The 26,559-nt window shown below is 50.3% G+C and overlaps 1 protein-coding gene across 1 annotated transcript; it reads left to right on the forward strand.

The window, feature by feature from the left end:
• The first annotated feature begins 4,073 nt into the window (after positions 1-4,073).
• si:ch211-113e8.11 (collagen alpha-2(I) chain) lies at positions 4,074-24,212 on the forward strand. Its single transcript, XM_063036670.1, has 2 exons — positions 4,074-4,183; positions 20,843-24,212. Exons 1-2 carry the CDS (start codon positions 4,092-4,094, stop codon positions 21,420-21,422), a joined length of 672 nt encoding a protein of 223 aa, XP_062892740.1. The 5' UTR covers positions 4,074-4,091; the 3' UTR covers positions 21,423-24,212.
• The last annotated feature ends 2,347 nt before the right edge of the window (positions 24,213-26,559 follow it).

Below are 26,559 nucleotides of genomic sequence, written 5' to 3' on the forward strand. Positions count from 1 at the left end.
CTGTCTTCTCCGATTATTTCTGATCTCTCTCTCCCCCTCCCACTTTCAAAGCTCTTACTAGCCCTTCTTTCAGTTAGTCCTGACGAAGGGTCTCGGCCTGAAACGTCGACTGTACCTCTTCCTAGAGATGCTGCCTGGCCTGCTGCGTTCACCAGCAACTTTGATGTGTGTTGCTTAAATTTACAGCATCTGCAGAATTCCTGTTGTTTACAATTGCCTCACTATTATTTGAGTTTCAGCTCATCGGTGTAGTGGCGTCAGCAAATTTAATTAGCAGATCGGAGCTGCGGGTGGCGACACAGTAAAAGGAAGGGGGCTTAGTACACAGCCCTGAGGGGCACCCGTGTTGAGGGTCACGAGCAGTAGAGGTGAGGGAGCCATAGAGTCATAGAGTCCCGTTTCCGCGTCTCATATTCTTGTGCATCTCTATCGGGCGGCCCGTCATTGCCCCCCACCCGCTCCAAGGAAGATCAAAAGCCAGGCTGTGCATTGTCTCCTGGCGATAAACGTACTCCCGCCCTTACTCACTCTTCCTTCAGTTAGTCCTGACGAAGGGTCTCGGCCTGAAACGTCGACTGCGCCTCTTCCTATAGATGCTGCTTGGCCTGCTGCGTTCACCGGCAACTTTGATGTATGTTCCTAGCACATCTTTCAAGGTTTCAAAGGTACATTTAATGTCAGAGAAATGCATACAATATACATCCTGAAATTCTTTTCCTTCCGCTTACCTTCATCCAAAGATAAGCGGACGACGGAAGTGCTCCTACCTTCCGAACATTGCGCAATCTTTGCGGGAGTTTTGCGCCAAACTACTTCCTCGACTAAAGTAGATCCTGCTCTGAAATCTGGTTCAGAGCTATCAATGTCAATGATTAGCCCACTCGCTATTGGATTATTTAAAATCAAATATATGTACTGCTAATTACGATCCAATAGCCTTCTCCAGCATTTCCTTCAGTATTCTTTTCCTTTCAACATTCCCTTGTCGTCCAGGTTGTCCAGAAATATTTCCAAGAAAGCTCTGCCCGCCTTGGGAACGGTTCACGTAAATCGTTTGAAGAAGAGTTTAGCCGCCTTGGTCTTCCGTTCTGTTCTCAGCATCCCCGGACCTGTTGAAAGCGCAATGTGGAAAGACCCAATCTTCAGATTAAAGAGTCCCGCAATGGTAATGTTTAAGATATGGGGGACACGTTTGCCTCACACCTGCGAGCGTGGAGAGAGTCAACTTCAAAGCGGAAAATATCTATTTAATGAAAGAGGTTAATAAGTGGAGAGGGAGAATCAAAGGGTTCACAAGGATGTTGCAGGGACTGGAGACTTGGGTTGCAAAGCAAGGCTAGGTAACGAACAAGAGAGAATCTGCAGATGCTGGAAATCCAGAGCAACACACACACACACACACACACACACACACACACACACACACACACACACAGTGCTGGAGGAACTCAGCAGGCCAGGCAGTATCTATGGGGGAAAAATGTACCATCGACCATCCTGAGCACTCAGGCATTAAACCACTCTGTCTGTGCCAACCACCCGCAAGATCACTGGTGTTATACTGCTTATCCTGCAAACCTTCCGCAATGCAGTCTGCAAATGACGCGCTGGCGACCCCCGGTAGAACTCCCTGATTCTACGTAGGTTTATGTCCGCCAGTCCTTTCAGGAAATCCCTCAGAATTCTCTTGCCGCCGAACGCTGGGCTGCAATCTGGAAAAGAGGCTGAAACCCTCCCCACTTTTCAACCACATTTGGATATGAACCCGAGGAGCCCACAGAGCTGGGAATTGGCAATGAAACAGGGAAGTTATTTTTGGAAAGCAAGACGGGATGGGCCAGTTACTAAAAGTTCCGACAATTCGCCAAAGCCCAGTTAAGCCAAAGCCTTCCTACTCTGACGCGAGGAAATCAGCACTAACGAAGGGTCTCTGCGTGAAACGTCGACTGCATCTCTTCCTAGAGATGCTGCCTGGCCTGCTGCGTTCACCAGCAACTTTAATAGTGAGGCAGCCTGCAGAGAAGAAGTCAAGACGGGATTTACAACATGAAAGTTCTCCATGGCAGGGGGGCGGCAAGTAGATGGTAGAGGCACCAAGTGGAGCTGGGGGTGGGGGTGGTTTTAAGAGAGATTTATGAAAGATGGTTTATCACCTAGAACGATTTCGGTGGAATGACTGGGTAGTGGGAATCTCCTTGAAGCCTACTGAGTAGAGAAAGGCCCGGACAGTGTGGAGGTGGAGAGGAAGTTTCCGTCAGCAGGAGATTCTACCCCTCAGAGTGAAAAGACATGCCTTTCGAACCGGATTATAGAGGATTTTTTTTCTCCCCGGTGATTCTACCGAACTCATTACCACAGACGGCTAGGGACGCCGAATTCAGCTGGCTGTACCTGAGGCAGAGACTTAATAGGTTCTTGATCGGCAAAGGGTCTCGGAGCGTCGCGGAGAAGGCGGGATAGGGGTCATTGCACAGATTTGTATGGCGGAGCAGGCTCTGCTCCGATACCTTTACGCGCTGCTGGTCTTTCTGATGTTATTTGGAATGAGCGGTACCCGAGGCGGTGGAGACGCACTCGAGAAGTCTCTGCGTGAGCACTCGGATCCACAAGGTTGAGAAGGGCGGGGGATGGCGTACCTCCTCGTGACATCATTAAAGACCCGTCATAACAATACACAATAGCCAATAGGTGCAGGAGTAGGCCATTCAGCCCTTCGAGCCAGCACCGCCATTCACTGTGATCATGACTGATCATCCACAATCAGTATCCAGTTCCTGCCTTCTCCCCAAATCCCTTCACTCCGCTACCTTTAAGAGCTCTATCTAACTCTTTCTTGAAAGCATCCAGAGAATTGGCCTCCGCTGCCTTCTGAGGCAGAGCATTCCACAGAACCACAACCCTCTGTGTGAAAAAGTTTTCCCTCAACTCCGTTCTAAATTGTCTAATCGCTATTCTTAAATTGTGGCCTCTGGTTCGGGACTCCCCCAACATCGGGAACATGTTTCCTGCCTCCAGCGTGTCCAATCCCTTAATAATCTTATATGTTTCAATCAGATCCCCTCTTATCCTTCTAAATTCCAGTGTGTATACAAGCCCAGTCGCTCCAATCTTTCAACATATGACAGTCCCGCCATCCCGGGAATTAACCTTGTGAACCTACACTGCACTCCCTCAATAGCAAGAATGTCCTTCCTCAAATTGGGGACCAAAACTGTGCACAATACTCCAGGTGTGGTCTCACCAGGGCCCTGTACAGCTGCAAAAGGACCTCTTTGCTCTTATACTCAACTTCCCTTGTTATGAAGGCCAGCATGCCATTAGCTTTCTTCACTGCCTGCTGTACCTGCATGCTTACTTTCAATGACTGATGAACAAGGACACCTAGATCTCGTTGTACTTCCCCTTTTCCAACTTGACACCATTCAGACAGTAATCTGCCTTCTGTCAGCATCTGTGTCCAGAGGGTAGGGGTCAGGACCGGCGGAAGGAGTTGTGCTCAGAGTGTGGGTAAGGGTTCGAGTCCCTGCGTGCATCTCAGGAGCAGGGTCCGTGTTTGTGCACGTCGCTCCGATCTCCAGCATCTGCAGATTTCCTCTCGTTTGTCATTACTGCCCGTGTTCTGGGACCGGTCTCTGTTAATGGGTGGGGGTGGGGGGAAGGTGATCATACGGGTCGTGCTTTGGTCTCGAGTCTGAGCTTTGGGATCGTGAAGTATCGCAAGGAATGGAGTTTGCACCGGAGCCTCCGGGTCTATGCCTCCCGACGGTAAATTTTCCCTACTCTCTGAGCAAACAGCCACGGGGCTGGAGGGGCGGATCCTCAGTCGGGCGACATGATGGACAAGGGTCCGGACCTATCCCAGGGGAGACCAGCCGCCGGCCCTCTCGTGGACGCCTTCTCCCCGCTGACGCAATGGCATGCGAACGAGACGGGAGGGGGGTGCGGGGCGAGGACCGCTCTGTGACATCACTCCGGCGCCCCGTCAGTCACGGCTGAGCCCTTCCCCCGATTTCGCGTCAGTGGGAGGGGCGGGGCCTAACCGGTGACGTGGGGAAGGGGGCGGGTTCGGAGCCGGAACCGTGGGCTGGAAGATGGCGGCGCTGGTGGCGGATTACGGCTCGTCCGAGAGCGATGGGGGATCGGAGTCGGAGCCCGAGGGCGTTGGCGGTCCCAGGCCCCCCGGGTAGGTGGATGTGAGGGGCTGGGGGTGGAAACGGGGTATCGGTGATCGCTGCAGGGCGCAGAGCCCTGGGGAGGGTGGGTAATCGATGGTGGGGATCGCCGTTCGTGAGGATGTGGGATATCGGGATGAGCAGTGAAGATGAGGGAAGGAGAAAGGGGGGGATGGAGACTTAGCCAGGGAGAGCTTGAGTTGTTGAAAGTTGCTGAGGACTGGACTGGTCAAAGATCACTGAGGCTGTCTACAAGAAAGGTCAGAGCCGTCTCTATTTCCTGAGGAGACTGAGGTCCTTTAACATCTGCCGGATGATGCTGAGGATGTTCTACGAGTCTGTGGTGGCCAGTGCGATCATGTTTACTGTTGTGTGCTGGGGCAGCAGGCTGAGGTTAGCAGACACCAGCAGAATCAATAAACTCATTCGTAAGGCCAGTGATGTTGTGGGGATGGAACTGGACTCTCTCACGGTGGTGTCTGAAAAGAGGATGCTGTCCAAGTTGCATGCCATCTTGGACAATGTCTCCCATCCACTACATAATGTACTGACGAAGGGTCTCGGCCTGAAACGTCGACTGCACCTCTTCCTAGAGGTGCTGCCTGGCCTGCTGCGTTCACCAGCAACTTTGATGTCTGTTGCTTGAATTTCCAGCATCTGCAGAATTCCTGTTGTTTACATAATTCACTGGCTGGCCACAGGAGTACATTCAGCCAGAGACTCATTCCACCGAGATGCAGCACAGAGTGTCATAGGAAGTCATTCCTGCCTGTGGCCATCAAACTTTACAACTCTTCCCTTGGAGGGTCAGACACGCTGAGCCAATAGCCTGGTCCTGGACTTATTTCCCGGCATAATTTACATATTACTATTTAACTATTTATGGTTTTATTACTATTTAATAATTTATGGTGCAACTGTAACAAAAACCAATTTCCCCCGGGAACAATAAAGTATGACTATGACTAGATCAGGGAATCTGCAGAGAGGAAGTGGGGGAAGGGTGTTTGGAGGTATGAAAAGTCTCTGTGCAAGTAGGAGGGGGTGGAGGAACACTTTCAAGGGCGGGGGAGAGTCTTGACTAAGGGGGTTGGAGGCCTGAGCTAGGGAGGGTCGCTGTGAGGTTAGCTCCGAGGGAAGGGGAAGGTAGGGTTTCAGGGAAGTGAAGGTGGGAGTGGGGTGTTGAACAGGCTGAGGAAGGAAGCAGAGGGTTTGGAGGGAGGGATGTCAAAAGTTGTTGGGGTGGGGGTGCTGTGGAGATGCTGTGGTACTTTAAGTGTTGTGGACTTTGTTGTTTTGTGGCAGGAGTGCAAAGCGAGGACATAAAACAAAGTTCTAACCAAAATAAATAGATTTTTAAAAAATAAGTTAGGTGCCAAAGAGGAACAAATAGTGAGGCAGAGTTCCTGGGCCATTTGGAAATCCAACAGCGGAGGGGGAGTTTTTCCTACTTGGAGTACTGTGCTCAGTTCTGGTCACCTCACTACAGGAAGGATGTGGATACTATAGAAAGAGTTACAAGGATGAGCCTGGATTGGAGAGTGTGCCTTATGAGAATAGGTTGAGTGAACTCGGCCTTTTCTCCTTGGAGCGACGGAGGATGAGAGGTGACCTGATAGAGGTGTATAAGATGATGAGAGGCATTGATCGTGTGGATAGTCAGAGGCTTTTTCCCCAGGGCTGAAATGGCTAACACGAGGGGGTACAGTCTTAAGGTGCTTGGAAGTAGGTACAGAGGAGATGTCAGGGGTAAGTTTTTCACACAGAGAGTGGTGAGTGTGTGGAATGGGCTGCTGGCGATGGTGGTGGAAGCAGATACGATAGGGTCTTTTAAGATGCTCTTAGATAGGTACATGGAGCTTAGAAAAATAGAGGGCTGTGAGGTAGGGAAATTCTGGGCAGTTTCTAGAGTACAACATTGGTCGGCACAACATTGTGGGCCGAAGGGCCTGTAATGTGCTGTAGATCTCTGTGTTCTAAAAAGGTAGCTGAGGGGGTTGGAATGGAAAACTTGCGAGGGCGTGACGTAATCGTTGGTGAGGCCCCACCCCCTGGGAGAGCCGTGCGCCATCCGCTCCTTCGGGACGGGGTACACTGACAAGGGACGGTGCCCGGCCCGCGTTCACGCGGTTCGTTCCTGATTGAGCGGCAGGCGCCGACTGGCCCGGTTCTGCCCCTGGGTCTTGTGGTCCAGTTGTCCGGTCGTGAGCACCTCTAGAGATCAGATCAGAGCTGGCAGGAAGTGGGGGCCATTTTGCGTTGCAATGGGCAGGGTTGCTGGGGCTGGGTGGGGGGGGCCTCACAGCGGAGCAGGGCAGCCAGCGGTGGCGGGTGCATCCGTCAGCACCCACTAGGGGCGTAGTTGCAAGATCAGGATCAAAGGATCGGACTGCATTGAAATCGCGCCCCCCCCCCGCCAGCAGCGATATCCTTCTGTTTAGGGTGGTGCTGAATATTTGGAAGCAAACATGGGGAACTCTGCAGATGCTGGAAATCCGGAGCGACGCGCACAAAACGCTGGAGGAACTCAGCAGGCCCTGGGCAGCGTTCCGTGGAAAGGAGCGAGCTGTCGGCCCATCTGGGAGAAGGGTCCCGGCCCGAAACGTCGACTGTTTACTCCCTTCCGTAGATGCTGCCTGAGCCTGCTGAGTTCCTCCAGTGTTTTGTATCTGTGTGTGTGTGTGTTGGTGGCGAATATTGGCGGCTCGGGTTGGGGCGCTGGACGTGGTGTGGAGCTCCGCAGTTCGCTCGCGGGCATTTCGTCACCAGTCGAGGTGACGTCCTCCGCGCGGAGTTGTTGCCCATTCTCTCCGGGTGGCAGAGGATGACGGCGGAGTGGTGTCACAGAGCAGTCCTCGCCCCGCCCATGCTCGCTTCCCTCGGCCCTGATTGGCTGCCCCCTGCGGCTGGCCTTTGAATTCTATTGGCTGGCGTTTCTTTGGCTCTCGGGTGGCATCCCTCCCGACGGGTTTGTCGACGGAGTCGTCAGAAGAGACTCGGGCTTCCGGAGGTTCCCCGGTCCGGCCTGCGGCAGAAGGCCCCCCGGCGTCCTAGTCCAGGCGGCCAGTCAGGACCGAGCGAGTGGAAACGGGGGGAGGGGCACTCCCGGAGAGAAACGCCAGCAATTCCACAACGGGTGATTAACTGTCTGCAAGCCGGTTGCCGAGCTCGGTGAACACTGCTACATCACTGACGTCCCTCTGTGCTCATCCTTGTGAGCGGAACGAGTGCTACACCTGCCCCTGCACCTTCTCCCTCACCACCATCCAGAGCTCCAGACAGCCCTTCCAGGTGAGGCGACACTTCACCTGCGAGTCTGTTGGGGTCATGTGCTGCGTCTGGTGTTCCCGGTGTGGCCCCCTGTATATCGGTGAGATCCGACGCAGATTGGGAGACTGCTTCGGCAGAACAAGCGTGATCTCCCAGTGACCACCCATTTTAATTCCAGTTCCCATTCCAATTTCGCTATGTCCATCCTTGGCCTCCTGCATTGTCACGATGAGGCCACACTCAGGTTGGAGGAACAACACCTTGTATTCTGTCTGGGTAGCCTCCAACCTGATGGCATGAACATCGACTTCTCTAACTTCCGGTAATTGCCCGTCCCACCCCTCCCTCCTTCACCATTCCCCATCATCTTTTCCCTCTCTCACCTCATCTCCTTGCCCGCCCATCGCCTCCCTCTGGTGCTCCAACCGCCCCCCCCCCAATTTCCTTTCTCCTATGGCCTTCTGTCCTCTCCTATCACCTCCCTCCGGTGAGCTTCCCCCCCCCCCATTTTCTTCCGTTGCCTTCTGTTCTGTCCTGTCGGACTCCCCCTTCTCAAGCCCTGTATCCCTCTCACCAATCTACTTCCCAGCTCTTCACTTCACCCTCCTCCCCCTCCCAGTTTCACCTATCGCCTTGTGTTTCTCTCTTTCCTCCAACCACCTTTTAAATCTACTCCTCAGCCTTTTTCCCCTCCAGTCCTGCCTCACGTTTGAGCAGGCATTCCTAGACAGCCCAAAACGTCGACTGTTTACTCTTTTCCATAGGCGCTGCCCCTGGCCTGCTGAGCTCCTCCAGCACGGTGTGCCTGTTGGTTCCATCTGCCCGTGTTTGACCTGTACTCCGCCGTGCCTGTGGTACGCAGTAACCCAGGGAAACACCTTTTTAAGGTGATTGCAACTGCCTCCACCACCTCTGCTGGCTGTTCGTTCCTGATTCCCCACTGCCCTGTGCGTGAGGACCACCAGGCGGCCCCTCAAGAGTGCCCTTTTAAATTTCTCTCTGCCCCCCCCCCCCCCACAGCTCTCCTCTCACATTCCAAAGACGGGCGGGGATCAGAGGGTCGTTCAGGCACTGTAAGCGCCACCTAGTGGGAGGGCGAGGGATAAAAATCAGATTCAGAAAAAATTATTATCACCGGCATGTGTCATGAAATTTGTTAGCTTAGCAGCAGCAGTTCAGTGCAATACATAATACAGGTCTCCCCCGCCATCCGAAGGTAGAACATTCCTATGAAACAGTTCGTAAGCCGGAATGTCGTAAAGCGGAGAAGCAATTACCATTTATTTATATGTGAAAATTTTGTGAGTGTTCGCAGACCCAAAAATAACCTACCAAATCATGCCAAATAACACATAAAACCTAAAGTTACAGTAACATATAGTAAAAGCAGGAATGATATGATAAATACACAGGTTGTATAAAATAGAAATACTTTTCCACAATCATTCCCTGAACTGTTCTCTGTAGCGAAAATTTCACGCAAGCGCCGTCTGCAAAAACAAGGCGCAAGCACTCTCCGGTAACCTTTAAGCTATGAAGCTGCCAAATCATACCAAATAACAGGTAAAAATACACAGCCGATATAAAGTAGAAATAATGTACATACAGTGTAGTATCACTTACCGGAATTGGGGAAGCACGGAGCACACTGATGATGGTGTGTTAGACTGAGTCATCGGAGGTTGGGTGGTTCAGTGGCCCCCACCCTCCAGGCCACCGAGCGATACATTGCCGCGAAGCATGCAGGGGTACAGCGGTAGCCGGGAGGCATCCAGCACATCTTTAAGAAAAAAGCCGAAATAAACATGCTAATTAATTAGGTGCCGCCCAACACATAATTGTCGGCCCAGATCATTGCCAATTGCGTCACCTCTGATTTGGGCCGACAATTACGTATCAGGCAGCACCTAATTAATTAGCATGTTTATTTTGGCTTTTTTCTTAAAGATGTGCTATGTGTCTCCCGGCTATCACTGCATTCTCCGCGAATCGGTGTCTGTCTGTGGCCCGGGTGTTGAGGTGGTGGGACACTGGGGTGTCATCTCGTCGTCTGTTTCCATTAGGGCAGACAGGTCATCTTCTCCTATGACTGCCCGCCTCGATGTTCGTCGTCCGCTGTGGCTGATGTGGAAGGCTTGCTTGCTTGCTGAGCCTTGCGCATTTTTAGATCATGCAGTTCTTTGTAAACACTCAAACCATCCTGCAAATATCCCCTAAACCGACGTACCCTTTCAAAATTAAAGTCGTACTTTACCATTACTCATTCGGTTTTGATTGTCATCCTTTCCTCTTGCAATTGCATCAGCTCTTCATCTTTCACTTCTTGGTCATGGAACGCCAAAACCTCTTCAACGTCATCTTCGTCAACTTCCACAAGCCAAACTCACTTAGTCCTTACTTTGTTCACCACGATCGAAACGCTGAATTATGTCTAATTTTACTCAAGTGTAACATCCTTACGAGCTCTTTCAGGCTTTTCCGATACCTTAGAACTCATCTTGCAAACGGCTGCTCACAGACACGTGTTTAAGCAATGCTGGTGAGAATGCCGTTCTGAATCCGGGGGAGAGCGGCTGCTCGGGGCGCGCGCTGCCTTTCTTCGTAACAGTGAAAACACCTTCTGAAAGCGAAAACAGGGTACTAATGTAGGTCTTTCGTAACAGTGAGGTTTCGTAAAGCGAACGTTCGAAAAGCGGGGGACACCTGTATAGAAGAAGAAAAAAAAAGAAATAAATCAATTGCAGTTTACATATATTGAATGGATTAAAAAATCGTGCAAAAAGCAGAAAAAATATATATATATGTGTCTCCCGTTTTCTGAACGTTCTTTTACGACACCTCGCTGTTACAAAAGACCTACATTAGTTACCTGTTTTCGCCAACAGAAGGTGTTTTCACTGTGAGGAAAAAAGGCAGCACGCGCCCCGAGCAGCCAAGCTCCTCCCCCGGAGCGGCATTCTAGCCGGCATTGCCTAAACACGTGCTTTATCTCAATTTATTTTGTACATCAGTTAGCAAGATGAGTTCTAAGGTATTGGAAAAGCCTAAAAGAGCTCGTAAGGGTATTACACTTAGCGTAAAATTAAGCGTTTCGATCACGGTGAACGAAGTAAGGACATTGTCCGCGCGTTGAACTTGCCTGCATCCACCATTCACTCTATTTACACGCAGAGAGAAAAAATTTTGAAAGCTGCCAATGTTACTCTTGGTTCTGCTCAGCAAAGTGTTCTCTTTTAGTCGGCATCCAGTAATGGATAAAATGGAAAGTCTATTGCTTGAGTGGATTGATGGGTGTACAAAGCGTGGTGTTCCGTTTTCTTATACTGAAGGAGAAATCAGTCAATCTTTTTAATAAGCTGAAACAGAAAGCACTGGCCGATGGTGATGGAAGTGGAATTTAAAGGTAGTCATGGGTGGCTTGATCGGTTTCTGAGGTGAGGGCAGCTTCATAGTTTAAGCAGTCGTCCCCAAGCTCCGGGCTGCGGTCCGATACGTTGCCGTGAAGAATGCAGTGGTGCAGCGGTAGTCAGAACGCACCCAGCACATCTTTTAAGAAAAAAGCTGAAATAAAGAAGCTAATTAATTAGGTGCCGCCCGGCACGTAAATGTCGGCCCAGATCAGAGGCGATTGCCGATTGCGTCAGGTGGTTATTCGTATAAGCAAGTGTTTAACTGTGACGAAACTGCAATTTATTGGAGTCTTCCCGATTCAGGTAAATGAAACTACACTGTACATGCGTTATTTCTACTTCATATAGGCTGTGTATTTTTATGTGTTATTTGGTATGATTTGGCAGCTTCATAGCTTAAAGGTTGCTGGAGAGAGTGTTTCTGCCAAGAGTGCTTCCGCGAGATTTTGGCTGTGATAGACAGTGCTGCAGAGAAGTATTTCTACTTTATATAGGCTGTGTAGTTATCATATAATTCCTGCTTTTACTATATGTCACTGTTATTTTAGGTTTTCTGAGTTATTTGGCATGATTTGTAGGTTATTTTTTGGGTCTAGGAATGCTCAAAATTTTTTCCCTTATTAATAAATGGTAATTGCTTATTCACTTTACGACATTCCGGCTTACGAACCGTTTCATAGGAATGTTCTACCTTTGGATAGCAGGGGAAACCTGTAAATTGAAAAAGTGAGGTAGTGTTCATGGGTTCAATGTCCATTCGGAAATCGAATGGCAGAGGGGAAGAAGCTGTTCCTGAATCGCTGAGTGTGAGCCTTCAGGCTTCTGTACCTCCTACCTGATGGTAACAGTGAGAAAAGGACATGCCCTGGGTGCTGGGGGTCCTTAATAATGGACGCTGCCTTTCTGAGACACCGCTCCCTGAAGATGTCCTGGGTACTTTGTTAGCTGGTACCCAAGATGGAGCCGACGAGATTTACAACCCTCTGCAGCTTCTTTCGGTCCCGCCATACCAGACAGTGATCAGCCTGTCAGAATACTCTCCACAGTACATCTATAGAAGTTTTTGAGTGTATTTGTTGTCATACCAAATTGCTTCAAACTCCTAATGAAGTATAGCCACTATCTTGCCTTCTTTAGAATTGCATCGATATGTTGGGACCAGGTTAGATCCACAGAGATCTTGACACCCAGGAACTTGAAGCTGTTCACTCTCTCCACTTCTGATCCCTCTATGAGGATTGGTATGTGTTCCTTCGTCTTACCCTTCCCGAAGTCCATAATCATAAGACCATATGATATAGGGGCAGATGTCGGCCATTCGGCCCATCAATTAAATTCCGCCATTCAATCATAGCTGATCAAATTCTTCCAGTCATCCCCACTCCCCTGCCCTCTCCCCATAGCCTTTGATGCCCTGGCTAATCTCTGCCTTAAAATCAGAGAGGACAGGAACATTTTTAATTCAGGAAGGGCAAGTTATGAGACTATAAGGCTAGAACTTGCGGATCTGAATTGGGATGATGTTTTTGCAGGGACATGAGGTCGATGTTTAGAGATCTCTTCCAGGATGTTCGGGATAAATTTGTCCCGGTGAGGAAGATAAAGAATTGTAGGGTGAAGGAACCATGGGTGACAAGTGAGGTGGAAAATCTAATCAGGAGGAAGAAGGCAGAATACTTGAGGTTTAGGAAGCCAGGATCAGATGGGTCTATTGAGGAATACAGGGAAGCAAGAAAGGAGCTTAAGAAGGGGCTGAGAAGAGCAAGAAGGGGGCATGAGAAGGCCTTGGCGAGTAGGGTAAAGGAAAACCCCAAGGCATTCTTCAATTATGTGAAGAAGAAAAGGATGACAGGAGTGAAGGTAGGACCGATTAGAGATAAAGGTGGGAAGATGTGCCTGGAGGCTGTGGAAGTGAGTGAGGTCCTCAATGAATACTTCTCTTTGGTATTCACCAATGAGAGGGAACTTGATGATGGTGAGGACAATATGAGTGAGGTTGATGTTCTGGAGCATGTTGATATAAGGGAGAGGAGGTGTTGGAGTTGTTAAAATACATTAAGATGGATAAGTCCCCGGGGCCTGATGGAATATTCCCCAGGCTGCTCCATGAGGCGAGGGAAGAGATTGCTGAGCCTCTGGCTAGGATCTTTATGTCCTCGTTGTCCACGGGAATGGTACCGGAGGATTGGAGGGAGGTGAATGTTGTCCCCTTGTTCAGAAAAGGTAGTAGGGATAGTCCGGGTAATTATAGACCAGTGAGCCTTACGTCTGTGGTGGGAAAGCTGTTTGAAAAGATTCTTAGAGATAGGATCTCTGGGTATTTAGAGAATCATGGTCTGATCAGGGACAGTCAGCATGGCTTTGTGAAGGGCAGATCGTGTCTGTCAAGTCTGATAGAGTTCTTTGAGGAGGTAACCAGGCATATAGATGAGGGTAGTGCAGTGGATGTGATCTATATGGATTTTAGTAAGGCATTTGACAAGGTTCCACACAGTAGGCTTATTCAAAAAGTCAGAAGGCATGGGATCCAGGGAAGTTTGGCCCGGTGGATTCAGAATTGGCTTGCCTGCAGAAGGCAGAGGGTGGTGGTGGAGGGAGTACATTCAGATTGGAGGATTGTGACTAGTGGTGTCCCACAAGGATCTGTTCTGGGACATCTACTTTTCGTGATTTTTATTAATGACCTGGATGTGGGGTAGACGGGTGGGTTGGCAAGTTTGCAGATGACACAAAGGTTGGTGGTGTTGTAGATAGTGTAGAGGATTGTGGAAGATTGCGGAGAGACATTGATAGGATGCAGAAGTGGGCTGAGAAGTGGCAGATGGAGTTCAACCCGGAGAAGTGTGAGGTGGTACATTTTGGAAGGACAAACTCCAAGGCAGAGTACAAAGTAAATGGCAGGATACTTGGTAGTGTGGAGGAGCAGAGGGATCTCGGGGTACATGTCCACAGATCCCTGAAAGTTTGCCTCACAGGTAGATAGGGTAGTTAAGAAAGCTTATAGGGTATTAGCTTTCATAAGTCGAGGGATAGAGTTTAAGTGTCGCGATGTAATGATGAACTCTGTAAAACTCTGGTTAGGCCACACTTGGAGTACCGTGTCCAGTTCTGGTCACCTCACTATAGGAAGGATGTGGAAGCATTGGAAATGGTACAGAGGAGATTTACCAGGATGCTGCCTGGTTTAGAGAGTATGGATTATGATCAGGGATTAAGGGAGCTAGGGCTTTATTCTTTGGAGAGGAGGAGGATGAGAGGAGACATGATAGAGGTGTACAAGATAATAAGAGGAATAGATAGGGTGGATAGCCAGCGCCTCTTCCACAGGGCACCACTACTCAATACAAGGGGACATGGCTTTAAGGTAAGGGGTGGGAAGTTCAAGGAGGATATTAGAGGAAGGTTTTTTACTCAGAGAGTGGTTGGTGCATGGAATGCACTGCCTGAGTCAGTGGTGGAGGCAGATACACTAGTGAAGTTTAAGAGACTACTAGACAGGTATATGGAGGAATTTAATGTGGGGGGTTATATGGAAGACAGGGTTTGAGGGTCGGCACAACATTGTAGGCCGAAGGGCCTGTAATGTCCTGTACTATTCTATGTTCTCTGTTCTATTAAATACACCCAATGACTTGGCCTCCACAGCTGCTCATGGCAACAAATTCCACAGATTTACCATCTCCTGACTAAAGTAATTACTCTGCATCTCTGTTCAAAACGGACGTCCTTCAATCCTGAAGTGGTGCCCTCTTCTAGACTCCCCTACCATGGGAAATAACTTTGCCATATCTAATCTGTTCAGGCCTTTTAACATTCGGAATGTTTCTATGAGATCCCCCCTCCCTCATTCTCCTGTACTCCAGGGAATACAGCCCAAGAACTGCCAGATGTTCCTCATACGGTAACCCTCTCGTTCCTGGAATCATTCTCATGAATCTTCTCTGAACCCTCTCCAATGTCAGTATATCCTTTCTAAAACAGGGAGCCCAAAACTGCACACAATACTCCAAGTGTGGTTTCACAAGTGCCTTATAGAGCCTCAACATCACATCCCGGCTCTTATATTCTATACCTCTAGAAATGAATACACTCATCTTCTTCACAACTGACTCAACCTGGAGGCTAACCTTTAGTGTATCTTGCACAAGGACTTCCCCCAAGTCCATTTGTATCTCTGCATTTTGAATTCTCTCCCCATCTAAATAATAGTCTGCCCGTTTATTTCTTCCACCAAAATGCATGAGTCCAACATTGTATTTCATTTGCCACTTCTTTGCCCATTCCCCTAAACTATCTGCAGGCTCTCTGTTTCCTCAACACTACCTGCACCTCCACCTATCTTGGTATCATCGGCAAATTTAGCCACAAATCCATTAATCCCGCAGTCCACATCATTGACATATATCGTAAAAAGCAGCGGTCCCGACAACGGCCTCTGTGGAACTCCACTGGTAACGGGCAGCCAGCCAGAGTAGGATCCCTTTATTCCCACTCTCTGTTTTCTGCCGATCTGCCGATGCCTCACCCATGCTAATAATTCCCCATTTGAGAGACTTGGGCGGAGTAGGGGTAGGAATGGCTACTTCAAGTGACGGGCTTTAGATGTTTCAGAAAGGACAGGGAGGGAGGCAAAAGAGGTGGGGGCATGGCACCATTGATCAGAGATAATCACGGCACGGCTGCAGAAAAGGAGGAAGTCATGGAGGGTTTGTCTACGGAGTCTCTGTGGATGGAAGTTTGGAATAGGAAAGAATCAGTAACTCTACTGGGTGTTTTTTATAAACCACCCAACAGTAGCAGGGACATCGAGGAGCAGATGGGGAGACAGATTCTGGAATGGAGTAATAATAACAGGGTTGTTGTGGTGGGAGATTTTAATTTCCCAAATATTGATTTGTATCTCCCTAGAGCGAGGGGTTTAGATGGGGTGGAGTTTGTTAGGTGTGTTCAGGAAGGTTTCTTGACACAATACGTAGATAAGCCTACAAGAGGAGAGGCTGTACTTGATCTGGTATTGGAAAGTGAACCTGGTCAGGTGTCAGATCTCTCACTGGGAGGGCATTTTGGAGATAGTGATCACAGTTCTATCCCCTTTACCATAGCATTGGAGAGGGTTAGGAACAGACAGGTTAGGGAAATGTTTAATTGGAGTAAGGGGAAATATGAGGCTATCAGGCAGGAACTTGGAAGCATAAATTGGAAACATGTTCTCAGGGAAATGTACAGAAGAAATGTGGCAAATGTTCAGGGGATATTTGCGTGGAGTTCTAAGTAGGTACGTAACAATGAAACTTGGAAAGGATGGTAGGGTACAGGAACCGTAGTGTGCAAAGGCTGTTATAAATCTAATTCAGAAGAAAAGTAGAGCTTACGAAAGGTTCAGAAAAACTAGGTAATGATAGGACTCTGTAAGATTCTAAGGCTAGCAGGAAGGAGCTTAAGAATGAAATTAGGAGAGCCAGAAGGGGCCATGAGAAGGCCTTGGCAGACAAGATTAAGGAAAACCCCAAGGTATTCCACAAGTATGTGAAGAGCAAGAGGATAAGACGTGAGAGAATAGGACCGATCAAGTGTGACAGTGGAAAAGTGTGTATGGAACCGGAGAAATTAGAGGAGGTACTTAATGAGTACTTTGCTTAAATATTCATTAATGTCACGTACACACAGCCCTGTAAAAGTATCAGCAGCAGTAGAACACACCTGGAGTCTGGTTTTGCTGTTTTATTACTAACTACGTCATATAGTAACTTAAACCAGGTAAATCAAGAGTTAACAGTGTTATGCATATACAGGTGTATGGATAAAGTTCCCAAACTTATTCAAACTCAGGTGGTAAGTGATACAGTCTTAGAACGGTGTGTTAAGGAAATTCAGTTCAGTCCACGGCATTGAGGTGAGGGAAAGAGAGATTCGTAATCCACGTAAACAGGTGTCGTTGATTTTCTTCGATGTCCTCCAAATCTCCCAAGTTAGCCAAACGTGACCCACTTAAGAGCGCTGTCTTCAAGTGATAATCTACCAACCCAGGCAAGGATTAGACACACCAGTAGGTTCCACAGGGTTGCCCTTACACGCACTGATAGTCGCGGATCGATTCCTCTTCATCGATCCTCAGCCCCACCCTTGTGGGCACTTAAAAGTTCGGCGGCAATTCCGCCACCAGCCTTCGTGCGTCTGCGTGTCCAGTGAAAGAGACAGTTACGCTTGTTTAAATACCGGTGTGCTGAACGCCAGCTGCCCATCATGTAGCTCCTCCCCTCTCTTTCTTTCTCTTTCTCTCTCTCTCTCTCTCTCTCTCTCTCTCTCTCTGTGCAGCTGCTTGTGGTGTACATCACTCTCTCTCTGTTGCAGGCATGATTCTTAAAGGCACAGTCCATAATAAATAAAACTTAAGATTCCATCACACTACGGAAAAGGATCTTGGCGATTGCAGGGATGACTTGCAGCGGATGGAAAAGTTTGAGCATATAAATAATAAGAAAGAGGATGTGCTGGAGCTTTTGGAAAGCATCAAGTTGGATAAATCACTGGGAGTGGACGAGATGTACCCCAGGCTACTGTGAGAGGAGATTGCTAAGCCTCTGGCGATGATCTTTGCATCATCAATGGGGACGGGAGAGGTTCCAGAGGATTGGAGGGTGTGTAGATGATGTTCTCTTATTCAAGAAAGGGAGTATAGATAGCCCTGGAAATTATGGGCCGGTGAGTCTTACTTCAGTGGTTGGTTAGTTGATGGAGAAGATCCTGAGAGGCAAGATTTATGAACATTTGGAGAGGCATAATATGATTAGGAATAGTTAGCATGGCTTTGTCAAAGGAAGGTCATGTCTTACGAGCCTGATTGATTTTTTTGAGGATGTGACTAAACACATTGATGAAGGTAGAGCCGTAGATGTAGTGTTTATGGATTTTAGCATGGCATTTGATAAGCTACCCCATGCAAGGCTTATTGAGAAAGTAAGGAGGCATGGGATCCAAGGGGACATTGCTTTGTGGATGTAGAACTGGCTTGCCCACAGAAGGCAAAGAGTGGTTGTAGACGAGTCATATTCTGCATGGAGGCTGGTGACCAGTGGTGTGCCTCAGGGATCTGTTCTGGGACCCTTACTCTTCGTGATTTTTATAAGTGACCTGGATGAGGAAGTGGAGGGACGGGTTAGTAAATTTGTTGATGACACAAAGGTTGGGGGTGTTGTGGACAGTCTGGAGGGTTGTCAGAGGTTACAGCAGGGCATTGATAGGATGCAAAACTGGTCTGAGAAGTGGCAGATGGAGTTCAACCCGGATAAGAATGAAGTGGTTCATTTTGGTAGGTCAAATATGATTGTAGAATATAGCATTAATGGTAAGACTCCTGGCAGTGTGGAGGATCAGAGGGATCTTGGGGTCCGAGTCTATAGGTCACTCAAAGCTGCTACGCAGGTTGACTCTGCAGTTAAGAAGGAATACAGTGCATTGGCCTTCATCAATTGAGAGATTGAGTTTAAGAGCTGAGAGGTAATGTTGCAACTATATAAGACCCTGGTCAGACCCCACTTGGAGTACTGTGCTCAATTCTGGTCACCTCACTACAGGAAGGACGTGGAAACCATAGAAAGGGTGCAGAGGAGATTTACAAGGATGTTGCCTGGATTGGGGAGCATGCCTTACGAGAATAGGTTGAGTGAACTCGGCCTTTTCTCCTTGGAGCGATGGAGGATGAGAGCTGACCTGATAGAGGTGTGTAAGATGATGAGAGGCATTGATCGTGTGGATAGTCAGAGGCTTTTTCTCAGGGATGAAATAGCTAACATGGGGGGGCATAGTTTTGAGGATGCTTGGAAGTTGTTACAGAGGAGATGTCAGGGGTAGGTTTTTTACACACAGAGTGGTGAGTGCGTGGAATGGGCTGCTGGCGCTGGACGTGGAAACGACAGGGTCTATTAAGAGACTCCTGGATGGCTACCTGGAGCTTAGAAACATAGGGGTCTATGGGTAAAGCCTAGGTAGTTCTAAGGTAGGGACATGTTCGGCACAGCTTTGTGGGCCGAAGGGCCTGTATTGTGCTCTATTTTTTCAACATTTCTAATTTCAGGGGCTCTTATCTTGCTAAGCAGCCTCATGTGCGGCACCTTGTCAAAGGCCTTCTGAAAATCTATGTACTCCACGTCTACTGCATCTCCTTTGTCTACCCTGCTAGTAATTTCCTCAAAAAATTGCAGAAAGTTAGTTAGAAAACCATACTGGCTTTGGCCTACCTTGTCATGTGCCTCCAGGTATTCCATAATCTCATCCCTAACAGTCGATTCCAAGAACTTCCCAACCACTGATGTCAGGCTAACAGGTCTATAGTTTCCTTTCTGCTGCCTCCCAGCCTTCTTAAAGCTGCAATTTTCCAGTCGTCCGGTACAATACTGGAATCTATCGATACTTGGAAGATATATATATATATATATATATATATATATATATATATATATATATATATATACATACACGTCTGTATGTATCTGGGCATCTGCAGACATGAACTTCCCTCCAGTGAGGGCATTTACAGCAGCAGGTGCGGAAAGAAGGGCAGGAAGATCATCGGGGGACACCGGTCACCCCAGCCACAAACTGTTTCAGCTGCTTCCGTCCGGCAAACGTTTACCGCAGCACTAAAGCCAGGACCAATGGGCTACGGGACGGCTTCTTTCCACGAGCCTTTAGACATTTAAATTCGCACTGCAGCGGAGTCATAACACAAAAGATTATTACTCCCTCACGTTGTGGGATGGATGTAAGATTCAAACAAATTTTCAATGTATCTGTGTCTATATGTGTGTATGTGTGTGTGTGTGTGTGTGTATTATGTATGTATATGTATGTGTGTGTGTGTGTGTATATATATATATATATATAGAGAGAGAGAGAGAGAGAGATTAGATATATATTGACTATGTCCATAATGTGGTAGTCGGCATTCTGTTGGTAGATATATTGCTGAGCGTAGTGTAGCAGCAATGTGGTTTTTGATACCTGCCATCACCAGCCATTCAAAGCACTTCATGATGATTGGTGTCGGTGCCCACCGGGCAGTAGTCGTTCAGTCGTCGATCGGTTCTGACAGTGTAGAGTTCTTCGATACGGGGTGACGGGGGCTGATGTGAAGCATGCAGGGATAGCAGCCCGTGGGCAAGCGCCTTCATCCCTCTCAAACCCCCGCACCCCGCCCATTCTCCTGCCTCCTCCCTGCAACCTTCGACGCCCTCACTGGTCGAGAAAACCCGCTTTAAGTGCACCCCAGCGGGCTGGCCTCCACGGCTGTCTGCAGCTGTAGATTACTCAGATTCATCACCCTCTGGCTAACAAACAAAAAACTCCCTCCTTATCTCTGTTCTGATCTTATATTCTGAGGTCCTGCCCTCCAATCCTCGCTTCGTCCGTTGTAGGAAATGTCCTCTCCGCATCCACTCCATCAAAGCCTTTCAATGTTGGACAGGTTTCAATGAGATCCCCCACACCCCCGTTTGTTCCAAACTCCAGTGTGTATACGGGCCCACAGCAATCAAAAAGGCTCCTCATACATTAACCCTTCCGTTCCTGGCTCATTCTTTGGACCCTCGCCGATGTCAGCATATTCTTTCTTGGATAAGCAGTCCAACTCAGTGACCAATCTCATAGTCCCGTCTGACCAATGACTTACCGAGCCTCGGCATGACAACCTTGATTTTATTTTATTATTTTCTTCTACCGATGCACGAATCCATCTGAACATCCTGCCCCTCCTGTTCCCCCAGAACGCAGCGCCTCACGCTTATCCGAACAGAGATGGGGACAATAATGGCACTGACGAGGCTTTTGGAGAGGTGCCAGGAGAGGGGAGGGTCAGAGGACACGGGACGTACGTGGGGAGGGAAAAGGGACTGGGCCGGAGACTAGCACGGATGGATGGGCTGAAGGGTCTTCTCCTATGTTGTATGACGGCAGGGTGTCCCGTACTGACCCTCTGTCCCCTTTGCTCCGCAGGGCCCAGGCGAGGCAGCAGGGCTCTCCGCTGAGGAGCAGGTCGGCAACGGGAGAGCCAAGAGAGGAGGAGGAGGAGGAGGTTGAGGGAGAGGCCGCCAAGCTCCCTCCCCCACAGCTGGAGGGGGTCCTGCCCCAGGTGGCCGGCGTCTTCGCCAACCCCTTCGCCGAGGAGCGGCGGGAGCAGCTGAGGCTGCTGGAGAAGCACGTGCGGCTGACGGGGCGCCTGGGCGAGCAGGGCCCGGGGGGCCCCCGCATCTGCCTGCCCTACCGCAAGGACGGCCGCTGCCGCTATGGCGTCAACTGCAAGTTCGCCCACGACAGCGACCTGCCCGGCCCCCAGGGCCCGGACCCCGGCGGCCAGCACAGCCCGCAGGCTTCAGCCTACATCGCCCCTGGCAACCGGCAGGCCCCGGCCTACATCGCCTCCGACAACCAGCAGGCCCCGGCCTACATCGCCCCCGGCAACAGTCAGCCCGGGACCAAGAGGAGGCCCGGCCTGAGCCCTGGCCTCTTGCCTCCCAAGAGGAGTCTGAAGGACTACCAGGCTCAGAGGGCCAAAGAGGGGCTGGGGTACCTCTAGTCGTGGGGTGTGTGCAGAAGGAGGGCGGGGGGGTGGGGGGCTGCTGGACTGCTGGAACTGACCTGTGAGAGCCCCCCCCCCCCGCCCGGCTGCTAGGACGCAGCCAATGAGGAAGCTGAGGTGCTGGAACTGACCAATGAGGGGACTGCCGGGAGCGGCCAATGAGAGTGATGTCAACTGCTGCAGTGCAGCCAATGGGAGTACTTGACCGCCAGGACAGAGCCAGTGGGGAGGACCGGAGCTGCTGAAACGCGGCCAATTGCGTTGCTCCGACGTGGCCAATGGGAGACCCGGGCTGCTGGGATGCGGCCAATGGGAAACCTAGCCTTCTGGGAGAGGGCTAACGGAAGTGGGAATGAGAGTCACGGGGAGGTATCCTCCTTCTCAAGTGCACCATTGGGCAAGTGGTGGAGATGGTGGTGTGTGTCCTACTTCCACACCCCTGGGGTCAGAAGGCAAGCAAGAGGGTGGGAATGGCTCGGAAGGTGGGGAGGGGGGAATTGATGTTGGGGTTGGGGTCACGGGTTATCTCAGGGTCGCCCCATCTCTCGGGCTTTGGTGCAAGGGCTCCCCTGTTGTACAGGAGCTCAGCTGGCCGGATGTGTGTGCGTTGGGGTACCTTGTCTCTGTCTGGGGGAGGGGGATGCGGGTGGGCAGAGGCAGTCTGGGGAGTCCCCTCCCTCTGTACAGCATCTCCCGACCCATGTCGAAATAAAGCCAGTGTGAAACGTTCACAGGTCCTGAGGATGCAGGAAACCCGGAGCAAGGCATAAAAAATGCCGGAGGAACTCGCCAGGCAGGCGTTATCTTGGGGGGGGGGGGGAAGGGAGTGATGATCGGCGTTTCAGTCTGAGGCCCTTCATCAGGGTGGAAAATGTTCCCTTTTCCGCTGCCCCTCTCCCTTTCCCAACCCTTCCTGAGCCCTCCTGCCTGATCACTCCCAGTCCCCGCTCATTGACTTCCCTTCTGTTGCTCCCTCACCATCACCCAAGGCCCTTCTCTCGCCCTGCTCCCCTTCCTCAATCACTGATTCCCCCTCTCGCAGCCGCCCAGCCCTATTCCCTCTTCCCCTTAACAGCTCCCCTTCCTTCTCCCTGCCCATGCAGTCACACTTCCTGTACTCCATCTTCCCAGTCATGGAACATAGAAAATTACAGGCCCTTCGGCCCACAATGTCCTGCCGACCACGTAACCTACTCTAGAGACTGCCCAGAATTTCCCCAGTGCATAGCCCTCTATTTTTCTAAGCTCCATGTATCTATCCGAGAGTCTCTTAAAAGACCCTATCGTATCCGCTTCCACCACCATTGCCGGCAGCCCATTCCACACACTCACCACTCTCCGTGTGAAAAACTTACCCCTGACATCTCCCTCTATACCTACTTCCAAGCACCTTAAACCTGTGCCCCCTCGTGTTAGCCATTTCAGACCTGGGAAAACGCCTCTGACTATCCAGACGATCAATGCCTCTCATCATCTTGTACACCTCTATCAGGTCACCTCTCATCCTCCGTCGCTCCAAGGAGAAAAGGCCGAGTTCACTCAACCTATTCTCATAAGGCTCTCCCCGCAATCCAGGCAACAATGCTTTCTCCTTTCTCCCATTTCCCCATCCAATCACACCGCCTATACTCCATCTTCCCTGCCCTCTATCTCCTCTTCCACTCTGTCCCTCCTCTCTTTGCCCTCCCCATCCAATCACTCCTCCATTTTTCCTGTCTATCTCCCTTTCTCGTCTCCCCCTTCTCTCTATTCCCGTCTCTCCATTCTATCTACCGATCTCTCCCCCGTCCCTTCTGTTCCCCCTGCCACAGTCAGTCGCGCACCCTCCTCCCAGAGTCTCACTTTCGTCACACCCCCTCAGCTGCCTCCTTTTTCTTGCGCTCTTCCTGAATCGCCCTCTCACTCGCCCTATCTTTGCCCTCTCATCCTCTGTATCTCTCCCCGCCGCGCTCACTCCCACCCGTTAGTTCTCATTCTTCCCCTCTGCCTCTCCCTCCATTCCCCTCATCTCCCTCCCCCCCCCCCCCCCGCCTCCGGTGGGCCGGCGCTGCAGTGTTTCCGCGCAAAGCTGTGACAAGTCGGCGCATTTCGGTGCTTAATTCCACCGCCGTTTGTAAGGGTCAAGTTGCTAACAACTTGCTGGAAATCCGAGCAACACACGCAAAATGCTGGAGGAACTCAGCAGGCAAAGCAGCATCGATGAGGGGGGGGGGGGGAAGCACAGTCGGGCCGAAACCCTCCGGCAGGACTGGGTTTCAGCCCGAAACGTCGACTGTACTTTGTACCCATAGATGCTGCCTGGCGTGCTGAGTTCCTCCAGCATTGTGTGTTGCCGTCTGGAAGGGGTTTGTTCGTCCTCTCCGTGAAACGCGCAGTTTCTTTTCCGGGTCTCCGGTTTTTCTCCCGCAGTCCAAAGGGCGTACCGGCGAGCTGGTGAGTTGGACATTGAAAATTGTCCCGTGGTAAGTCTGTGGTCACATCGGGGCCGGTAGGCCTGTCTTGCGCTGTGTCTCTGAATAAAATAGAGAAGTAGATTTCAGCGGCGGCGATCGGGGTTCAGTTAGCACCGCTGTCCCCGGGGAGTCTGCACTTGTCCCCGAGACTCCCAAAAAGGCGGGCGATTTGGGGTCGGGACGTCGCGGACGTGCTGTGCTGGTTGCAGGGAGCGTGGCGACACCTGCTGGACGCCCCCGGCATCTCGCAAATGACGCGCCGCGGGCTTCGATCTACGTGTGACAAATAAAACTAATCTTTTTTAAATCTCTTTCGCTTCTCCTTCTCAAATGATCCCACTCCCCCTGAATTCCTGTCTGATCTCCCCCCCCCCCGCCCATCTCCCTTTCGCTATCCCACATTTCCCTCCCTTCCCACGTCTCCACTCCCTGGCCGCGGGCTTCGATCTACGCGTGACAAATAAAACTTTTTTTTAAAATCTCTTTTGCTTCTCCTTCCCAAATGATCCCACTCCCCCTGAATTCCTGCAACACACATAAAAGTTGCTGGTGAACGCAGCTGGCCAGGCAGCATCTCTAGGAAGAGGTACAGTCGACGTTTCGGGCCGAGACCCTTCGTCAGGACTAACTGAAAGAAGAGCTCGGAAGATTTCCTCGTGTTTGCCCTCTGAATTCCTGTCTGATCCCCCCCCCCCCATCTCCCATTAATCCTTCCGCTTCATTCCCCCTTTACCCCACATTTCCCTCCCTTCCCACGTCTCCACTCCCTGTCAATCCCTTTTACCCTTCCGTTCCCCATCTCCCCTCCCTTTACTCTACCTTCCCCCTCATCTCCACTTCCCTTCACTCCCTCTGTTCCCTTTATCTCACTCCCCTCCTTTCTGCTCATCTCCTCTTCCTCTGACCTCTCTCTCTGTGCTTCCCTGATCTGCGCTCCTCCCTTTTCTCCCTCCCCGCGCCCTTCATCTCCCTTTTTTCACTGAAGGCCCGGGTGACGGGGGAGAGCTCAGGGAGGTCACGGTAAGAACACACAGGCAGCGCCGGAGGACTGGGATTGAACTCAGCTCTTTGACGCTGTGAGGAAATAGCTCGATACTCAGATTTATGATCAGAGATTAAGGGAGCTAGGGCTTTACTCTTTGGAGAGAAGGAGGATGAGAGGAGACATGATAGAGGTGTACAAGATATAAAGAGGAATAGATAGATTGGACAGCCAGCGCCTCTTCCCCAGGGCACCACTGCTCAGTACAAGAGGACATGGCTTTAAGGTAAGGGGTGGGAAATTCAAGGGGGTTATTAGAGGAAGGTTTTTTACTCAGAGAGTGGTTGGTGCGTGGAATCCACTGCCTGAGTCAGTGGTGGAGGCAGATACACTAGTGAAATTTAAGAGACTACTAGACAGGTATATGGGGGAATTTAAGGTTGGGGGGGGTTATATGGGAGACAGGGTTTGAGGGTCAGCACAAGATTGTGGGCCGAAGGGCCTGTACTGTGCTATACTGTTCTATGTTCAGTATGGGCCTTCCGAATAATTTATTCGTCTTTCGCTCTCTCAATCTCTCTCTCACTCTCTCTTTAACTTTCTTTCTTATACTCTTTTCTTTCCCTAAATCAGTCTCTCTAAACTCTCTCTTACTTTATGTCACTTTCTAACTCTCTCACCCTCACTCTCAGTATCTCTAACTCTCACTCGCTGTCTCACTAACTCTCTTTTACTCCCACTCACTAATTCATTCTCTCTCTAACCCTCCCTCAATCTCTCTCATACTTTCGCTGGCTCTTTGTCTTACTCTCACTCTAATTCACCCTCCCTCTCTCTAACTCCCATCTCTGCCCAGGGCCTACTCATTCCCAATGCCCTCTTTTTTTCGACCTCTGAACCATCCCAGGCAGTGACTGGGTCCTCCCAGCTGGACCTCCAGCCAGCAACCCCTTGGATGAACAGTGCGGGGGGGTGCGGTGCTGCATCCGGATAGGGCGCAGAGTAGATTCCCCGGGGCTGAGGCTGGTAAGCCCCACAGCGTAGAAAGAGACCCTTCGGTGCCGGCCAAGGTGCCCGTCACAGCGAGTTCACTCTCTGCCCCTCCCTATTGTCCAAGTGATTTTAGGACTTTTTTAAAAAAAATTAGTTAATGTACCTGCCTTAAGGCCGACCGCACTCCGTGGAAACAGTTGGCCACAGCAGGTTCCCGTAAGAGACAGCAGGAGAATTAGGCAATTCGGCCCATCGGGTCTGCTCCGCCATTCCGCTATGGGTGATTTATTTCCAACCCCTTTCTCCTGCCTTCTCCGTGTAACCTTTGACACCCATATAGAAACATAGAAAATAGGTGCAGGAGTAGGCCATTCGGCCCTTCGAGCCTGCACCGCCATTTATTATGATCATGGCTGATCATCCAACTCAGAACCCCGCCCCAGCCTTCCCTCCATACCCCCTGACCCCCGTAGCCACAAGGGCCGTATCTAACTCCCTCTTCAATATAGCCAATGAACTGGCCTCAACAGTTTCCTGTGGCAGAGAATTCCACAGATTCACCACTCTCTGTGTGAAGAAGTTTTTTCCTAATCTCGGTTCTGAAAGGCTTCCCTTCTATCCTCAAACTGTGACCCCTCGTTCTGGACTTCCCCAACATCGGGAACAATCTTCCTGCATCTAGCCTGTCCAATCCCTTGAGGATTTT

Source organism: Mobula hypostoma, chromosome 31 (assembly GCF_963921235.1).
Source record: "Mobula hypostoma chromosome 31, sMobHyp1.1, whole genome shotgun sequence".
NCBI lineage: Eukaryota > Metazoa > Chordata > Chondrichthyes > Myliobatiformes > Myliobatidae > Mobula > Mobula hypostoma.